We start from the raw sequence: 20,442 nt of genomic DNA, 5'->3' as shown, positions 1-20,442 counted from the left end.
TTTACCGGTGAGTGTGATGGTGGCCGGCCGGCAACATCATTGAAAGATTGTTAGTAAAAGGATTTAGGGGATAAAAGGGAGATTAAAGGGGTGAAAAGGACCAGCACCCACTAAGTTTTCTTTATGCTCTCTGTTAGTGATAAAAGTATCGGATGGTGTTTTTGCTGACCATGTGTGCTAAACAGCAAACACTGGTCAAAACCATTTCTTTACATTGTGAATTGGCTGTGTACTGCTTAACTAGCATTGTTAGCTACTGCTTAATTGCAAGAGTTACCATGCAACAGCTAATCTTTAGAGAAAAATGTGAGCTAGCTAAACCTTACTGTTACAACAGCATACTAGCCTCTCTGGACAGTGATAGGTGACCTTCCATTGTTTGCAGCTTAAGATTAGTTTGTAATATTTCCTTATCTAAGGACCACGCTTTACCTTCTTACAGTTATTTTAGTTCTTCACTAAATTTTACTGTATTCAGAATAAAGCTGGAATGTTTCTACTTTCTACTATTCTTAGATAGATACATGAAAATAAAGTAGTGTCATATCTTCTTCATTTTGTACACATGTTTTCTTTTTCTTTATTGATCTTTCCTTTGATTGAATTGATGATAGAGGCAAAGAGCGCCGCAAACCAATCTTTTTTCCTCAGAGAACCTCCACAAACGAACATTGACAGGAAAGGAAAATTGCAGCCAATAGAAGGCTGCCAGGTAGCAATAATCTATTCCCATAAGAAATAAAGGACCCAACCCTACCAACTTGAGGTCAGGGTGGCAGTTGGCATATTTGTTCGACAGTCTTCTCCCATCAGCGGCGGCCAAGCAGAAGTGGCGAAGCCTGAAAGTGAGCTCTACGAAAGAGAGAGGGGCCAAACCAAGAAAAGCCAGGAGGGCTCCGACCGATATCTCCACCAGGAGTCCAGGACCTTGGTTTTGTTCCCTCCTCCGCTCCTCCACTGGGTCATTGGGTGCGGCGGCTGGTGCGAGAAAGGGTGAGTTTTTGGGGGGTAAATCATTCACTTTTTCATTTCTTTGGTTTCTTGCATTCTCGAGCTTTCTTCTCTGTTCTTGGTTCGGTGGGGAATGGATTCTGTAATATTCTCGTTTATTTCCATTTTCGTTTCTAATTTTCTGCATTGAAATTTATTTGTTTCGTGTCCATTTCAGTTCTTGTTCTCAGCCAGGATCACTGTGCAACAGCGGGCATAAATGCTAATGTTTTTTTTTTCTTTTGCAGTGCCAGGCACAACTTGCAATTTTTGGGGAGTTTGTTAAGGAGTCGCACACAGTTTGCCTCTTCTCAGATCTCCCTGTGGTTGAGCCGTTGAGGAAGAGCAAGGAAGCCCTGCGAGCAAGGAAACATGGCAGAGTCGCTGCTGCTCCCCGTGGTGCGCGGCGTCGTCGGCAAGGCGGCTGACGCCCTCGTGCAGAGCATCACTCGCATGTGGGGCGTCGACCAGGACCGCCTCAAGCTCGAGCGCCACCTGGTGTACGTGCAGTCCTTGCTGGCCGACGCCGAGGCGAAGAGCGAGACCAACCACGCCGTCCGGACGTGGATGAAGGAGCTCAAGGCCGCCGCGTACCAGGCCGACGACGTCCTCGACGACTTCCAGTACGAGGCACTGCGCCGTGAGGCCCTGAGCGGCCAGTCCATGGCAAGCAAGGTACTGAGCAACTTCACCTCAAAGAATCGTCTTGTATTCCGTCATAAAGCGAGCAGAGACCTGAAGAACGTGCTCGAAAAGATTGACGAGCTCGTGACCGAGATGACAAAGTTTGGCCTGGTGGCGCTTCCGGAGGGGCCGCCGCAAGCTCTTCCTCGGCAGACGCACTCAGCGCTGGATGAATCCATGGAGATAATTGGCAGAAAAGATGACAAAGATGGGGTGGTGGAACTGTTGCTGGACCAGCAAGATCGGCAGCATGTACAAGTGCTGCCCATCCTTGGAATGGGGGGTGTGGGCAAGACCACGCTAGCCAAGATGGTGTACAACAGCGACAAAATTCAGAAGCACTTTGAATTGAGGATGTGGCACTGCGTGTCAGAAAATTTTGAAGCTATTCCTCTTGTTAGGTCTGTAATTGAGTTGGCTACAAATAGCAGATGTGATCTGCCTGACACGATCGAGCTGCTGCGAGGAAAATTGCAGGAAGCTATTGGCCGCAAAAGGTTCCTACTCATTCTCGACGATGTGTGGAACGAAGACAAAAAGAAGTGGGAGGATGACTTGAGGCCGCTACTCTGTTCTTCAATTGGTGGATCAGGAAGCATGATAGTTGTCACAAGTAGAAGCCGACAAGTGGCGTCAATAATGGGCACCCTTCCACCTCATGAATTAGTGTGTTTGAGTGAAGATGATTCATGGGAATTGTTCTCAAAGAAAGCATTTAGTAAAGGAGTGCAAGAGCAAGCAGAGTTTGTCAAAATTGGCAGATGTATCAGCAAGAAGTGCAAGGGACTGCCTCTTGCACTGAAGACAATGGGTGGATTGATGAGTTCGAAATATCAAATCCAGGAATGGGAGGTCATTGCAGATTGCAATATTAGTGATACCGATAGAGGTAAAGATGAGGTATTGCCCATACTAAAACTGAGCTACAAGCACTTGTCCCATGAGATGAAGCAATGCTTTGCCTTCTGTTCAATTTTCCCCAAGGACTATGTGATGGAGAAGGACATGTTGATTCAACTATGGATGGCAAACGGTTATGTTAATGAAGAGGGGACGATGGACTTGACACAAAAAGGGGAATATGTCTTCAACGAGTTGGCTTGGAGGTCCTTTTTCCAAGATGTGGTATTAGTGAGGAAGCCCTATGATCCTTCTTATTATTCTAAATATGCCTCAAAACAAGAGATAAATGGATGTAAAATGCACGACTTGATGCATGACCTTGCAAAAGATGTTGCAAATGAATGTGCAAATGCGGAAGTGTTAATTCAGCAAAATCTGCCTGTAAATGACGTCCGTCACTTGCATATTTCGAGAGATGATCAATTGAACAAAATCAGCCAGTTACTCGGAGGCACTATGTATCTTCGCACTTTGTTGACGCCAGAATCATCATACAAGGATCCGGTGAAGTTAAAACTGATGTCATCAAGAGCATTAAGTATTCGTTGTGGAGATACTTCAATCGTCCATATGGAGCTCACACACACAGCACATTTGCGGTATCTTGATCTCTCTCGCTCAAATATTGTTAGCTTGCCAAACTCAATCTGCATGTTGTATAACTTACTGTCTTTGAGGCTTAATGGCTGCTCCCAACTACAATATTTACCTGAGGGTATGAGAACTATGAGGAAGCTCTGCCATATTTATCTCTTGGGGTGTTGTAAATTGGAACGAATGCCCCCAAAACTTAGTGTACTGCACAACCTTCGCACACTAACAACATTTGTTGTGGGCACAAAAGATGGATGTGGAATCGAGGAGCTCGAAGACCTACGACAGATTGGCAACAGGTTGGAACTGTATAATTTGCGGGAAGTAAAGTGTGGGTCGAAGGCCAATCTCCATGAGAAACATAATCTAAATGAACTGTTGTTGTATTGGGATCATTGTCGTGATGAATATGACAAGTCTACAATTGGTGAGGCCACTAATCATGAGCAAGTATTGGAATCTCTTGAACCTCATGATAAGCTAAAAATTTTGGAGGTGCATAGTTATGGTGGACTCACAATCTCGCAATGGATGAGAAATCCTCAAATGTTCCGGTGCTTGAGAGAACTCGTTATGATCGGATGCCGAGGATGTAAGGACCTGCCAATAGTATGGTTGTCATCCTCTCTTGAGCATTTGTGTTTACGGGGTATGGAAAGCTTGACCACGTTGTGTAAGAACATCAACGTGAAAGCTGAAGCATACAATACCTCTCTGCAAATATTCCCCAAGCTAAAGAGGATGGAATTAATTGCTTTGCCTGAGTTGGACAGATGGGCAGAAAATAGTGCTGGAGAGATTCTTAGCTCGCTGACGTTTCCCCGGCTTGAAAAACTAGAAATTGAGAAATGCGATAAGCTTGCAAGTCTCCCAAGGTTACCGGTTCTCACACATCTATACCTATCTGGTTTCCCCTGGAATAATTCTACAGGAGCTCTTATTTCGATGCGCATGTCTTTGGGCTCTTTGCCATCTCTTGTCCACTTAGAAATATCACATTTGCTGGTAGATGTGGTGATGCCTCCAGATGGCGAGGAAAGCCAGAGTCAAAGACCTTTGTGCACACTACGATCTTTGGCGCTTAAGGGTGACGACGCCTTCATAACGATATTTAATAAATCCAAATTGCAACTTGGGCTTAGGGACTGGTTGGTCTCTGTGGAAGAATTGAATATCATGTCATGCCACAATATTGTCCGCTGGCCCGTGGAGGAACTCCGTTGTTTTCCTCGCCTTCGATCTCTGAACATTTGGTATTGCTCCAAACTTGAGGGGAAGGGCTCGTCATCTGAGGAAGACGGAATCCTTCCTCTGCTCCCCGAGTTTCCCGCATCCCTCGAGGAACTCAGGATTGACAACAACAGAAGTTTAGTGGCACTGCCTTCAAACCTCGGAGATCTGGTCAAGCTGAGGAGACTCAGTGTGCTGTTTTGCGAGGCACTGAAAGCGTTGCCAGATGGGATGGATGGTCTCACTTCCCTTGATATTGGATTATGTCCAGGGATAGAGAAATTTCCGCAGGGTCTCCTGCAGCGGCTCCCAGCCCTCAAATACCTATACATACATCACTGCCCTGACCTGCAGAGGCGTTGCAGAGAAGGTGGGGAGTACTTTGACTTGATCGCTTCTATTCCCCATAAATACATTGAAGCACCCGCACAGGCAACTGAGGTAGCTATACATAAAGGGCACGTACGAAAGTGGTTCCTTCCCTCGTGCGGTGGTGGTTCTCCAGGCAACTGAGGTATGTATGCTGGTGCTTCGCCTCTCCCGTCAACTAATTCTGCTATTGATCTAGCTCACATCATTGTTCTGAATGCATATTGACTCCATTCTTTTCGGTTGTACTGTCAGTATGTCATCAGATTGACTGCACTTGGACTGATCACTGGATGCGGCAAAGGACAATACAAAAAATTAGAAGCCTGTTCCATTCTGTGCCACGGAAGCTGCTTCTTGTCTCGCTGATCAAGGCACGCAAAATGCACAGGTGAACATCTAGTCCAACACCTGATGCTTCATTGCTTTGACCCAACTGTGCTGTTCATCAGAAATGTGCAAGTGCGCTTTCTGATTAATTCGTTTTACATGATTAATCGGTTGATCGGTAGGAGTACCATGGTAAAATAATGGTGGCTTTGCTTCCTGATTAATCCGTTTTACATCGTTAGAGCCATATATATATTCTGTGAACTGCAGGTTACAATAGTGAAACTTCATTGTGGTGAAATATTTGATCTGCGGTCATAATGTGACCCGTGCATGAATACTGGGACTAATTGATTGCTTGCCCTTGTGCAGCAGTGCAGGATGATCGAGCACATGAAGAAAACACTGGGATGAAGAAAACTCGGAACATCGTGATACCTCAAATTCTGCTCAACGCACAGCTGAGTGGTGGCATGCGGGCCTGTGTGCATATCTTGATGAGGGGACTAGAATCATGTTGTGATCATGCAGTTAGATCATCTCGTGTTGTGATTTTATAGTATCTGTTTGACCCTGTAATCAGAGAGTTTTCACCTTGCTGTGGAATGTTTGACAGCCCGCGACTTATTATTGTTGCTCTGCTCTGCTCTTATAGTGAATGTTAGATCAGCACTTGGTTGCTCTGCTCTTCCTCAGGTCCCGCACACTCTCGGTCCGTCGGTCTCACTTCCTCTACCTTCTCATGTCGCCTCTCTTATAGCGTAGCCACATAGCTGTGCTATGAACGCGGGGTGCTCGTAGAAATTACCCAGCGGGCCATGGGACTTCTCGTCACACCGAGCGCACGCGCTGGCTGTCTCCTGTTGTGCAATCCAATTTCTTTCCTCCATTTGGTGGCCATCGCCGCTTGCCCATCTCGACCGCCCATCCCTGTTGCTGTAAAAATGCCTGGGCCGGCTCACATAGTCACATTGGGAGCGCGTGCGCACTGCCTTTATCTATAATCAGTGTGAATTTGTGATCCTGTATTTCTTCCACTGACAGCGATTGTGACCGTCATTTTTTTATCCGGCTCACAGGAATTCAGGAAACAGATGGAGCTGTATACACCGATGCTGTTGCAGTCCAAGTTTGACAGTAGTGGTGGCGCACTGAGCTCGCCGAGTACCAAGTGCTGCCCTCGCATCAGGTCGTATCCTCTTTCTTCTAAGCTCCTGTTCTCACATATTCCATTCCTCTCTCCCCTCCTGTAGCTGCACGCGCTGTGCTTGTAGAAATGCCTGAACGGGTTCCTCCCCCACGGAGATGCTGACACTCAACCAGTCAACTACTATTATTGGTCTATTGGCGCGCACACAAGTCAGTCAACTTGTGCGCGTAGCGTTCTCCCATTAGTCTTATACTTTTCAGTGTCACCCACTCGCTTTTGTCCAGCTTCAGTTGACAATTGACATTGGTGACCAGAATATCAGCCACCTGTTGTTTCTCCTACTAGTATCCCCATTCTTTCCACAGCTGTTGCTCGATCTGCTCCTCCTGGCTCCTGCATCTAGCTAAGCCGAAGCTGATAGTCATAGGTTGGGAGGTCGTGCTTGATCGAAGAACCTGTGAGCAAAGGTTAACTTGAGATGGCTGAGTCACTGCTTCTGCCCATGGTGTCCAGAGTGGCTGGCAAGGCTGCTGATGTGCTCGTCCAGAGCATCACTCGCATGTGGGGCGTCGATGATGACCGGCGCAAGCTGGAGCGACATCTGCTGGCCGTCCAGTCCTTGCTAGCCGACGCCGAGGTAAAGAGTGAGAATAACCCCGCTGTCAGGAGGTGGATGAAGGACCTCAATGTGGTTGCCTACCGGGCTGACGATGTCCTGGACGACTTCCAGTACGAGGCGCTGCATCGTGAGGCCCAAAGCCACCGGTCCATGACCAGCAAGGTACTGAGCTCCTTCACCTTGCATAACCGACTTGTGTTCCGTCATAAGGCGAGCAGGGACCTCAAAAACGTGCTTGACAAGATCGATGAGCTAGTGATGGAGATGAACAAGTTTGGTTTCATGGAGCGCGCAGAGGTACCGCATGCTCTTTATCGGCAGACGCACTCAGTGCTGGATGAGTCTGTAGAGATTTTTGGCAGAGACGAAGACAAGGAGGCGTTGGTGAAACTGTTGATCGATCAGCAAGATCAGCAGAATGTCCAGGTACTTCCCATCATTGGAATGGGTGGTTTGGGAAAGACCACTCTGGTCAAGATGGTATACAGCGATTACAGGGTTCAGAAGCACTTCGACGTGAAGATGTGGTACTGTGTATCTGAAAACTTTGAAGCTACTGCTGTTGTTAGATCCGTCATTCAATTGGCTACAAATGGAACATGTTCCCTGCCTGACACCATTGAGCTTTTGCGAGGAAAACTGCAGGAAGTCATTGGCCAGAAAAGGTACTTATTGGTTCTTGATGATGTGTGGAACGAAGAGCAGCAAAAGTGGGATGATGACCTGAAGCCACTACTGTGTTCTTCTATTGGTGGATTCGGAAGTATGATAGTTGTCACAAGTCGGAGCCGACAAGTGGCCTCTATAATGGGCACCCTTCCCCCCTATGAGCTAGCATGCCTAAGTGAAGACGCTTCATGGGAGTTGTTCTCACAGAAGGCATTTAGTAAAGGGGTCCAAGAGCAAGAAGAGTTTGTCATGTTTGGCAGGTGCATTGTCAACAAGTGTAAAGGATTGCCTCTTGCCCTCAAGACAATGGGAGGCTTGATGAGTTCAAAACAGCAAGTCCAGGACTGGGAGGCCATTGCGGAAAGCAATATTAGTGATACCAGTAGAGGCAAAGATGAAGTATTGTCCATACTAAAACTGAGCTACAGACACTTGTCATCGGAAATGAAGCAATGCTTTGCTTTCTGTGCAGCTTTCCCCAAAGACTATTTGATGGAGAAGGATAAGTTGGTCCAACTATGGATAGCAAACAGTTATATTATATACATGGTGAGGGAACAATGGATTTGGCACAGAAAGGCGAATTCATTTTCAACGAGTTGGCTTGGAGGTCCTTTCTTCAAGATGTGGATGTGCAATCATTTTCCAAGGAAATTTTATGTAAAATGCATGATTTAATGCATGACCTAGCAAAAGATGTCACGGACGAATGCGCCTCTGCAGAAGAATTAATTCAGAAAAAAACACCAATGGAAGATGTGTACCACATGATAATGTCAGATTGTAAATTGGAAGAGATCAGTGGATTAAAAGGCACATTATCTCTCCGCACTTTATTAACTCAATCAAGACTCAGGGATCTCAAGAAGTTCAAACTGACATCACTAAGAGCGCTTTGTTGCATCGATCCTGCTTTTATCCATAGCCCACGTATAAATACATCACATTTGCGGTACCTTGATCTTTCTGAGTCAGACATTGTTAGATTACCAAATTCACTATGCATGTTGTATAACTTACAATCATTGAGACTTGACCAATGCCGTTATCTATGATATCTACCGGAAGGAATAACAACCTTGAGGAAGCTCAGCCATCTTTATCTTTGCGGATGTGAGAATTTGGAACGAATGCCACCAAAACTTAGTCTACTGTGCAACCTTCGCACTCTGACAACATTTGTTGTGGATGACACAGGAGATGGCTTTGGGATTGAGGAACTCAGAGACATGCGACAGCTTGGCCACAAGTTAGAACTGTACAATTTGAGGAAAGTAAAGAGTGGGTCAAAGGCTAATCTCCATGAGAAACAGAAACTGAGTGAATTACGATTGTATTGGGGCCGCGATCAAGATTACAAACCTTTAAATGATGTGATCAGTAATAATGTGGAAGAAGTATTGGAATCGCTTGCACCTCATGGTGAGCTCAAAATTTTGGAGGTGCATGGGTACAGTGGCCATGAAATCTCACGGTGGATGAGAGACCCTCAAATGTTCAGGTGCCTAAGGGCACTCGGTATTGCCAATTGCCCAAGATGCAAGGATCTGCCAATAGTATGGCTGTCCTCTCTTGAGCATTTGTATTTATCTTGCATGGGCAGCCTGACCACATTATGTAAGAATGTCGATGTGGAAGGTGAAGCATACAATACCTCTCTGCAAATTTTCCCAAAGCTAAAGATAGTGGAGCTATCTCATTTGCCGAAGTTGGAAAAATGGGCAGAAAACAGTGCAGGAGAGCCTTATAGCTCCGTGATGTTTCCCCAGCTTGAGGAGCTAAGAATCGATAATTGTAGTAAACTTGCACATCTTCCAGAGAGCGCAGCTCTCACACACCTATCCTTTTCATTCGTCAAAAGAGCACGATTATGTCGTTGCATTGATTCTGCAGAAGGCCTTGTTCCTATGAGCATATCTTTGGGCTCTTGCCCGTCCCTTGTCTCGTTGGAAGTTGGGATGCTGGCAGATGTGGTGATGCTTTTCGATGACCAGCAGAGTCAAAGCCAAAGATCTGTGGATACCCTGCGAAATTTAAAGCTATCGGGTGATGATGCCTTTGTATCGATTTTTAACATTTCCAAATTGCAACTTGGACTTGGGGATTGCTTTGCCTTCTTGGAGGAATTAGATATCTCAGGTTGCGACAGCATCCTCCGCTGGCCAGTGGAGGAGCTGCGTTGCTTGCCTCTGCTTCGATCTTTGAGTATTTGCCTTAAGAATTTGGAGGGCACAGGCTCATCATATGAGGAGATCCTTCCTCTGCCTCGTCTGGAAAAGTTATACATATATTTTTGTCACAGCTTGCTGGAGATTCCAAAGTTGCCTGCATCACTTGTCGAAGTGGAGATTTGCTGGTGCAAAAGTTTGATAGCACTGCCTTCAAACCTAGGAAATCTGGCCAAGCTGCGTTGGTTCCGTCTGCACAGTTGCCAGGGGCTAAAAGCACTGCCTGATGTGATGAATGGCCTCACTTCTCTTGAGGTACTGACAATTCTTAGGTGTCCAGGGATTGAGAAATTTCCGGAGGGCCTCCTCCAGCGGCTTCAAGACTTAAAATGCCTACATATCAAGGATTGCCCCGAGCTGCAAAGGCGTTACGGACAAGGTTGGGAGTATTTTGACTTGGTCTCTTCTATTCCAAGAAAGCACATTCCTGCAGCAGAACCCAAGAGAGAAAAGTCCTTAAAGAGGTTCCTCCGCCACTGCTGACCCTCAAGTCTGAATCGAGGTGCCTGCATTACCTCTCTCTTACTACCTTGTTCTTTTTTCCATTGAACATTATCTCATTCTTCGACTAATCCAACATCGTTTTACCTTTTCTTTTTTATGTTTCAAGTATATACAGTAGAACTCAATTTGCATCGAGCTGAATGAAACTCAACCCTGTCGCTTTTGTTATGCCAGACCTTGAGATTAAATTGGAATGCAATCCTCCACAATCGATCTGTGTACGCCAGAAGCAAAGCCCAGAACATATGGTTGTCTGTCCTTCTGCAGCAGTATAGGAGAATGGATGATTGCGCATATGACAAGTGCCAAAGGAAGGAGTAAAGAGTGTGAAAAGGGGTTGGGCTCCGACTCTGCTCATTGTGTCCTCACCAGGGATGGTGCAGTCGCGCAGACAGCCAGACATACATCTTTTTCATTCCTCACAGCAACATGAGAAGCTGAAAACAATAGAAAAGATATCATTATTAATGATCCTAACTAAGGAATCAAAAGGTAACAAAATCCACCTGCCCATATATTCACCATGTCTGTTCTGCTAAATCGGTATATCATGAAAAGAACTCTACATATGGGGCCTAGTCCAAGTTCAGAAAATGCCAAGGAAGGTTTCCTACTATGTAACTTATCTCTCCTTGTACTGTGGTGCAGTTAAACGATTGTGACAGCATCACATGCTCATAGGCAAGAGATATTCCTCACCATTTTACCTTAGAAAAATGAAGGCTCAAGTTAAACTGTTGACCTATGGCATGACCATGAATCCTAAGTTAGCAGATGTACATCCATGCTGTTCGGTAGATTGTTGTCCGGATGTGTGGTGGCTAAATTGCATTTTGTTAGAATTTTTTTATACTGTACAATGCAGGATTATCAGTCTGTGTCTAGATATTGGATTTGCAATGAAAGATATGCTTCTTGAATATTCTATGCTCGGCACACTTGGGCTTCATCATAATGATTTGTTTTTTTTTCCAGACAGAATTGGATCAATATCGAGCTGATTCGGCAATAAGCATGGGAACTGCTCAAAGACTGGTTCAGCAGCCTATGTTCTAGAGTACTGTGGTGGACAAGGTGAAGATATACCGCTCACTTGGAGCAGCTGACTTGGATGTGGGAGACCGGAATACCGAATGGCAATAAAACATGAGGAAGGGCAGTGCTCCGATCTTCGGGCTGAAGATGAAATGCTAGAAAGAAGATGAACCTGAAGAACGACACAAGGAAGACTGAAGGAAAACAGAGTGCATCTGTTTTTGAGATTTCGCCAATCTTTTTGTGGCTAGATACGGTAACGCTGTAGGCATGCCGCGTGTTTTTTCAGATTTTGCCAATCGTTTGATGCCATGTCCCCTTAAAAATGCTTCCAGATATGGTTGCCTACTAGTGCCAGAACATGGTGGCCGCGCGCTTACCCATCCACCACGCCCACGGTGAATGTTGGAGGTCGCCAGAAATTCGTTGCCGGCGAGCTCAGAGACGAGCACTCAAGAACTCACTGAAACAAAGGTGTTTTGGTGCTGCGAAAACTGAGCAGCTTTTTTGTTTATCTTCATTGCAATTTATAAAACAAACTAGCTAACAACCAGCAGCGGCACGCACGCCACTAATGATCGTGCCATCCCACAATTCACGCACGGCCGCTCACTGCTCCTACGACGCGAGAAAAACGGAAAGCGCCCCGCATGAACATGGCATGCGTCAGGCTAACACGCTAACAGAAAAACTAACAAACAGAGCTATATACAAGAGCTTGACTCGATCAACGGGTTATGTTCAATATTTCTCCCCCCTAAGCCTTGACCGAGTCACTTAAGATGTTGTCGACGCCAATCTCAGCACGAAGCTCCTGAAAGTGAACGCGCCCAAGCGCCTTGGTGAGCATGTCAGCGAGCTGCTTCTCAGTGGAGGTATGCCCGATGACGATGCGGTTCCCGTCGATGCACTCCCTGATGAAATGATAACTTGTGTCTATATGCTTGGAGCGATCATGGAAAACAGGATTCTTTGAGTGCAATGGCGGCCATGTTGTCCACCTTGAGTTCTGGCGCTCCAAGTTCCAAGCCGACGAAGTCGCTCAGCAACCGAGACGCCCTGGCATGAAGCACTTGCAGCCGCGATGTACTACTCTTCACAAGAAGAAAGAGCCATGACCTTCTGCTTGGACGACTGCCAGGTAATGGGGTTGTTGCCGAGGAAGAAGACGATGCCGCTGGTGCTCTTGAGCTGATCAATGTCACCGGCTAGATCAGCATCACTGTAACCAATTAGCTTCAGCGCCTGGTCTTCCCTTTGCACATAGCGCAGCCCATAGCCACGCGTTCCAGCAACATACCGGAGTACTCGCTTCACCGCGGCTAGGTGTTCTTCATGCGGCTTCTCCATGAACCGACTCAGGAAACCCACTGCAAATGCGAGGTCCGGTCTGGTATGAACCAAGTAACGAAGCCCACCGATTATGCACCTGTACTCCGTGGCGTTCACCTCAGGAGTCCTGCTCTCCTTCCCCATCTTGAGTCGCGGCTCTATGGGAGTTGCTGTGCAGTTGCAGCTCTACATCCGCTGCGCTCCAGGAGCTTGTCGGCGTACGTGCACTGGCAGAGAGTGATCCCAGCAGGCCCTTGGTTCACCTCGATCCCGAGGTAGTAGGACAGCAAGCCAAGGTCGCTCATCTTGAAGATTGTCTTCATTTCAGCCTTGAATGCCAGAATCTCGTCGTTGCCGTGGACGTAGACGCGGAGGACTCCTTCGTGCGCGTGTGCACATCGTGCTCCGAGCTGCTCCTCTAGAAACCAAGTGACACCATGGCGGCATCGAACTTGGCATTCCAGGCCCTGGGTGCCTGCTTCAAGCCATATAGCGCCTCTCGAAGGCGCAGAACCTTCTGCTTAGCGCCGGCAACCACAAAACCTGCGGGCTGGGAGACATACACTTCCTCCTTGAGCCTTCCGTTGAGGAAGGTGCTCTTGACGTCCATATGATGGACATCCCATCCCTGGTGCACCGCCAGTGCGAGCAGGAGCCTCACTGACTCCATCCGGGCCACAGGCGCTAAGACTTCATCGTAGTCGATCCCGACGAGCTGCACGTAGCCTTTCACCACCAAACGCACTTTATGCCGCACGACATCGCCGTTCTTGTCGCGCTTCACTTTGTAGACCCACTTGATCTCGATTGCACGGTGTCCAGGTGGAAGGTCGACGAGATCCCAGGTGTTGTTGTCGGTGATGGACCTCACATCCTCGATCATGGCCCCTCTCCAGCATGCCTCTTGTTCAGCCTCGCGGAAGGAGCTGGGTTCCTCTGCAGAGGTGAAGTGGAGCTCGTCGTCGAGCACCCTGGGCGCAAAGCCGGGTGGAGTCGCTGGGCCGAGAACGTTGTCGAGGGCGCAGAAGCGGAGTAGCGCGTCATTGTCATGATCTGCATCCAATTCGTCAAGGTGCCCGGATGGAGGTGAGACAAATTCAGTCAGACCTGGCATGGGAGACGCTGGTGCAGCTGGTGAGGGGATGCGTGGCATCGCAAGCCCCTGATCTGGATCAAGTGCGCCCGCCATGGTAGCCATCACGTACTCGACGGTGAATGGCTCATCGTCGCAGTGTCCAGCGTTGAAGTCATGCTCCTCCTACTTCCACTGCCCCGCTTCGTCGAAGATGATGTCGCGGGACACTGTGATGCGCCCAGAACTTGGATCGAAGAAGCACCACACCTTGGAGCCGTTCTCGTACCCGACGAAAATCATCGGAGAGCTACAGTCGTCAAGCTTCTTCAGGTGAGGCCGCGTCATCTTCACGTGGTCGATGTAGCCAAACATGCGGAGGTAGTGCACCGGCGGTCACTCACTGTACCATGCCTCATAGGGAGTCTTGCCGTCGAGTGTGCGCGTCGGAGCTCGGTTTAGAATATGTACCACCGTGGTGACCGCCGACCACCTCACCCAGAAGTAGCCAGGCAAGCTCTTGGCCTTGAGCATGCAACGCGCCATGGCGACGACACTCTGGTTGCAGCACTCAACCACCCCATTCTGTTGCGGAGAGTAGGGGCCGGTAAGCTGCCATTGCATGCCGCGCTCAGCACAGTAGCGCCCAAACTCGACAGAGGTAAACTCCCCTCCTCCCCCACGGTCGGTGCGGAGGGTCTTCAGCTTGCAGCCAGTCTCCACCTCGACGGCTGCCTGGAAATTCTTGATTGCCGACGCCGCCTAGTCCTTGCTAGGAAGCAGCACAAGCCACATAAAGTAGCTCATGTCATCAACCAACAACAAGAAGTGCTGATTACCGCTGGGCGTGGTAGGCGTGATTGGGCCGCAGATGTCACCGTGGATGAGCTTGATGGCGTTCGTGGCGTGACGATGCGCGTGCTCGGCGAAGGGAGCTCACCGCTGCTTGCCGACCAGGCACATCACAGACTTGGTCAACTTGATCGAGGGGCGACAGCCCACGTACCATGCCGTGATGCGCGAGCTGGCGGTGCGACTAGAAGCTGAGGTGCCCATAACGAGCATGCTCCTCGCTCTTGGCAGACAGGGACACCGGGCGCTCGATCTTGAGCTCCAGAAGGTACAACCGAGCTGGGGAGCACCTGACCCAGGCCAACAGCTTGTGGCCCTGCTCGAAGATCCTAAGGACGCCATGCTCAATGTCGATCTTGCAGCCGACTTCGTCCAATTGTCTGAGACTGATGATGCTCGTCGTCAAGCGGGGTATGAAATACACCCCGGTCAACGCACGGTGCTCGCCGTTCCTACAGCTGAAGACGATGGAGCCGCGCCCTTCGATTTCCACCATGGATCCGTCCCCGAAATGGACATCCCATAGATGCTGGCGTCAAGCTCGGAGAAGGCGCTCTTTGCCCCGGTCATGTGGTTGGTGACGCCTGTATCAAGAACCCAGTGATGGGGCTCACGGTGGCGGCGGTGGAGGAGAGGCATTGACGAGGCTCTGCGGCGGCGGAGTAGAGCTGGCAGAAACGACGGCCTGGGCCATCAGTAATGTAGGTTCATCTTCCTCACCTTGGGTCACATGGGCTTGGCCCGACTTGGGCCTGCTGCAGCAGTCTTTGGCCCAGTGGCCTTTTCTATAGCAGTTGCGGCATGGGTCGATGCCGGGCCGCTCTTTCTCCTTCCCCTCCCTACTTGACGAAGAGGAGGTGCTGCTGCTGCGGCCGCTGTGACCGTGTCACGTCTTGCCGTGTCTATTGCTGATGGAGCCGGAGCTGCTGCCGGAGTCGTCGTTGGCGCGTAGCTTCAGCCGCGCGAGCCACTCCTCCTCGCACATCAAGAGACGACCCTGCTTGTCGCGGATCGGATCCAACGGCGAAGCGAGCGGCGTCTTCTTCTTGTATCGTTCCTCCACCTGACGCAGGTCAGCCCACCACCTCCTCCACGGCGATGGTCTCCATGTTGAGGAAGGTTTCGATGGGATGGCGATCTGTGATAGGTGGTCAGGAACCACCTGCAACATCTTCTTCAAGGGGCCTGTTCGCTTCAGCTTATAAGCTGGCTGAAAAGCTGAAACGGCTGATTTGTTATGAGAGGAAAACACTGTTTGGTGGCTGATAAGCCGGCTGAATAAGCTGAAGCGAACAGGTCGAAGATCTCTGTATCGGTGACGTCGATGCCGAGGGTGCGGATGCTGTTGGCGAGGCCGACGAAGCACGAAGTCGTCAATGGACTCTCCTTCCTTGAACACGATCACCGAACTCCTTCTTCAGCTGGGCGGCGTCGACTCCCTCACACGCTGAACGCCGACCCGCACGGTCTTAATCGCCTCCGAGGCGGAGCATGCCGTGCGCTTACGCGCCAATGACCTGAGCATCTCGGGTGGAACGGCGTGGAGGATGGCGGCGAGCACGAGATGATCCTCGCAGTACTCGACGACCTCGCCCTCCTCTAGCTCGACGGCCTGCCAAAGGCCCTGCGCCTGCATGTTCACGCGCGTCGTCAATGACCATTCTTGGTAGTTGGTGCGTGTGAGCATGGGGTACTGCACGGTACCGCTTTCTTGACGACACGCTCAACGACGACTTTGCCACCGTGGCACCCTCGGCGCGGCGCGGGCGAGTGCGAGATGCGGCGGCGTCGCAGCGGTGAGGCTGATTTTTTTTAGATTAAACGAGGCTGATGATGTCCTCGATGACTTCCAATATGAGGCTCTGCGCCGCGAGGCCCAGGCCGGCGAGTCCACGCCACGAAAGGTACTCTACTTCTCGCGTGATCGGCTTGTGTTCCATCAGAAGGCCAGCAGGGACCTCAAGAACGTGCTCGATAAGATTGACGAGCTGGTGTCGGAGATGAATACTTTTGGTCTGCTGCAGCGTGCGGAGGCACCGCAAGCTCTGTATCGGCAAACCTACCCAGCATTGGATGAGTCTCTGGGTATCATTGGCAGGGAAGACGACAAGGAGGTGGTGGTGAAGATCTTGCGCGACCAGGAAGATCACAAGATTGTTCAGGTGCTGCCCATCATTGGAATGGGGGGTGTGGGCAAGACCACGCTAGCCAAGATGGTGTACCACAACCGCATGATTCAGAAGCACTTTCGGTTGAAGATGTGGCACTGTGTGTCAGAAAACTTTGAAGCCATTTCTCTTGTGAGATATGTGTAATTGAATTTGCTACAAAAAGCACATGTGATCTGCCTGGCACTGTTGAGCCGTTGCGTGAGCCGCTAAGAGTATGCATACACGACTCAATCTGTAGTTTTTCAAAACCAAAATATTCGAATATTTCAAGTAATAATGTATTACCAATTTTATTTGCTAGCGGTATGTACAGGCAGTCCAATTCTAAGGTGAGAGACAAGTTGTGTAAACTCTTGTTTCACGAGGATTTTGGTTCCATGCCATCACTTAAGATACACTTTCCATCTCATACGATTAGATTAGCTACTGACGTCACATGTGAGGATCTACAGAAGCAGCTTGAGTATTTGCCATTTGCCGCCGAAGCGGGCCAGGAGTGAAGCCAGCCCAGTAGGTGCATGGAGCGAGAGCCCACAATCTCGGTACAGCAGGCCTCGATGGCCTTCTTCAACATCCAGTCAATCCGGTAAAAACTTCAAACCGAAAAATGACAAGAAAAGGAAAATACACGGGAAGAAGCTTTGACTTTTGCATAGCGGCGATAACAAGCTCTGGAGGATGGCCCCACTCACTGACTGGGCCTCGCATTCTATTCCCACGTGCTTTGCGTGCCAGTAGTATGCTCGCTAACAGTGCTTCCACATCAGGAAGGAATTTGAGTTGAGGTAGCCGTAGAATTCCATTGAGCCATTGAAGGACCGGACGATTAGAGTGTGTGAATGAGAGCCTTTAAAATTCTTCTCCGAGAATAAGGATTGTATCCTGATTGCCATCCCAAACGTACCTCGCTTCTAATCGTCAAGATGACACAAGTCAACTCGTGATAAGCTCACCTTGGTAACGATTAGAAAACGTTCATAGCATAGCAGAAGAAAAATAATAAAGCACATATTAAGAAACTCTTATCAAATTAACCTGTCAAAAGAGCTCATGAAAATAAACAAGTTAACTAGACAAAGCATGCAATAGCTCATGTACTCAAGTGCTACTGTACTACTACTGTGCATATGTGCTGTTGTCTTCTGAACTCAAGCCAAAAGAATGCTCAAGCTGGATTTTTTCGGGAGGCAACTGGACTCAAAACCAACCTACAAAAGACAACTGTGGCCCCCATCAGCTGTGGCAACATTGATCTTGAAGAAATACTTTCACAATGGCCAATTGCTCGTACACGCTTCCCAATACGGTACCTTGGTCTCCCTCTTGCGATTAGGCGCCTAAGGAAACTGGACTTTCAGCCCATAATGGACAAAACAGCGCAGAAGCTATCCGGATGGCATAGTCGCAACCTCTCCCAAGCAGGACGGGTCTGCCTCACCAAAGCAGTTCTTTCAGCACAGCCACTATATCTGCTCACCGTCCTCAAAGCATCAACGGAAGTTTTAGATGAACTAGATAAAATAAGAAAACGATTCATCTGGGCGGGAGACACAACGCTTACAGGCGGCAAATGCAAGGTTAACTGGATCAAAACCTGCTTACCTAAAGAAAACGGAGGATTAGGCGTCCTAAATCTACACAAATTCGCCAGAGCTTTGAGGCTACGCTAGATATGGCACGAATGGGAATCCCCGCAGAAAACATGGATTGGAACGGAGGTGCCATGTGATGAATCCGACAAACGACTATTCGCGGCTTGCACAACGATCGCGGTGGGCAATGGACGCAAAACGAGCTTCTGGCATTCCGCCTGGGGACAAGGAATTAGACCAAAGGACATTGCACCAACCCTATATATGCTATCCAGGGGAAAGCATAAAAAACTAGCAGAAGCTTTACACAACAACAACTGGGTGACGAACATAAACCTCCAGGAAGGACTGACACTACAACACCTCCAAGAATTTGTAACTATATGGCGTCTAGCAGCTCTAATAAGGCCACAAATGCAAACGCAACAGGAAGACACAATCCAATGGAAATTCACATCTAACGGCAAATACACAGCGGCATCGGCATACAAAGCGCAGTTCTTGGGATCTACTTCTGCGCCGCAATACAAAACACTATGGCACTGCTGGGCGCCACCGAAATGCAAGTTCTTCGCATGGCTCATTCTCCAAAACCGTGTATGGACGGCTGACCGCCTCGCGCGACGAGGATGGCCTCACTCCCCTATATGCCCTTTATGCCGTACGCAACACGAAACAGCGCACCACCTCGTGGCCCAATGCAGATACACCAAACGAATATGGAGCCTAGTGGCCACCTGGACATCTCAACCAAGCATGCACCCCTCGGAATGGACCCCAACGGAAACCGCTCTACAATGGTGGATGAATATGACTACCAGGACAGAAGCGCCTAGAAAGGGCACATGCTCTATGACGCTGCTGCTAATATGGGAGATCTGGAAGGAGCGAAATAGGCGAATCTTCAATCATCACGAGATGGCAACGACCTCTCTGCTCGCCAAAGTCAAGGAGGAAGCAAGCACATGGATCTTAGCAGGGGCCAAAGCTTTAGCGTCTTTTCTATCTAGAGAGTAATCATGTAACATATCACAATTTGAAACTATTTTGTAACAACCTGCTCTATCAATGAAATAGGCACCGTCTCGTGCCCATTCGTTCAAAAAAAGAATGCTCAAGCACACAAGCTAGTGCACATCAACGAGCACTAAAAATAAGAGAACCTAAAAGACTTCCCGAGCACTCTTGAGCAAGCAAAACCAAATAAATTAATATCCAAATAATTCGCTCATGCTTGAATAATCAATTCACTATTGCATCACTGTAGCTCGAAAATGACTCATGATAAAGATTAAATCTACACCGAGCTGTTGTGAACTACAGCGTGGATTTAATCTTTACCTCGTATCATCGACCGCCATGTCGCATCCTACACCTGCACATCACGAGTCAAGAGACACAACACATAAGATATGTTTTACACACACCACAACACAACGCACACAACACAACATCTCCGATTAGCCGTTAGCATAATCATGCGCATATGAAATATTGACTCAGCCGGAAAAGCTTTAAATCATCTAGTTAATCACTCATCACAAATAAACCAAAGACTCATCTCAACTTGATCTCTCAGTCATAATTTCCAGCATGCTCGTGATGATGTGACCAAACCTTCCCTGTTCCTGTCTTCAATTCCATCGCATGGAGGAGAGGAGAGGAGACGAGAGGGAGAGCAGAGGCATCGAGAGGAAGCAAACTGCCCATGAAACTTACTCCGATGATTTCCTAGCTCCCCTCTTGGCGTGGGGCCTTCCTATTAGTATATGCATACCATACCCACTGTGGCACTGTGTATCCAGTTCCAAATTGCTTACCAGTTCATCCTGACAGTCGCCATCGTCTTGCTGTCAATTTTTTTGGGCGAGGAATCTTGCTCTTTGATTTACTACAAAGTAATGTAAATGCCATTCAATTCAACAAAGGGATGCAGGAGGAGTACTGTATCTAACTGCTAACTAATTAACCAAGCCTTTAGTTTAGTTTAAGCCATTTGTAGGGTGATCCAACTGTCCAAGACAGCCTCGAAAAGATCTTTTAGGCCGTTATACACTTATACTGGCCGTCGCGAGTTGACTGGCCCCGTTGACTTGTTAGGCCGCAAAGCATGGATTA

General features: G+C 48.5%; 3 protein-coding genes across 6 annotated transcripts; all 3 read left to right on the top strand.

Annotated features, from left to right (window-relative positions):
• Positions 1-382: 382 nt before the first annotated feature.
• Positions 383-5,788, top strand: LOC101767251 (putative disease resistance protein RGA3). 4 transcript variants are annotated; one of them, XM_022827332.1, is made up of 4 exons: positions 383-993; positions 1,239-4,842; positions 5,026-5,161; positions 5,473-5,788. In XM_022827332.1, exons 2-3 carry the CDS (start codon positions 1,363-1,365, stop codon positions 5,137-5,139), a joined length of 3,594 nt encoding a protein of 1,197 aa, XP_022683067.1. In that variant the 5' UTR covers positions 383-993; positions 1,239-1,362; the 3' UTR covers positions 5,140-5,161; positions 5,473-5,788. The 4 variants fall into 4 exon arrangements, 3 of the variants coding, with proteins under 3 accessions (XP_022683067.1, XP_022683069.1, XP_022683068.1); XM_022827334.1 differs by having other exon boundaries at positions 828-993; positions 5,481-5,740; XM_022827333.1 differs by having other exon boundaries at positions 828-993; positions 5,476-5,740.
• Positions 5,789-6,076: 288 nt separating this feature from the next.
• Positions 6,077-10,588, top strand: LOC101768185 (disease resistance protein RGA2-like). The gene is made up of 2 exons (XM_022827336.1): positions 6,077-10,268; positions 10,445-10,588. Exon 1 carries the CDS (start codon positions 6,729-6,731, stop codon positions 8,214-8,216), a length of 1,488 nt encoding a protein of 495 aa, XP_022683071.1. The 5' UTR covers positions 6,077-6,728; the 3' UTR covers positions 8,217-10,268; positions 10,445-10,588.
• Positions 10,589-16,246: 5,658 nt separating this feature from the next.
• Positions 16,247-16,876, top strand: LOC105914618 (putative disease resistance protein RGA3). The gene is made up of 2 exons (XM_012846898.1): positions 16,247-16,251; positions 16,378-16,876. The coding sequence occupies exons 1-2, from the start codon at positions 16,247-16,249 to the stop codon at positions 16,874-16,876; spliced, it is 504 nt and encodes a 167-aa protein (XP_012702352.1).
• Positions 16,877-20,442: the final 3,566 nt, after the last annotated feature.

The sequence above is a fragment of the Setaria italica genome, chromosome VI (genome assembly GCF_000263155.2).
Source record: "Setaria italica strain Yugu1 chromosome VI, Setaria_italica_v2.0, whole genome shotgun sequence".
Lineage (NCBI taxonomy): Eukaryota > Viridiplantae > Streptophyta > Magnoliopsida > Poales > Poaceae > Setaria > Setaria italica.
Note: the sequence above shows the minus strand (reverse complement) of the source record. Positions and strands in the feature narration are given on the sequence as shown.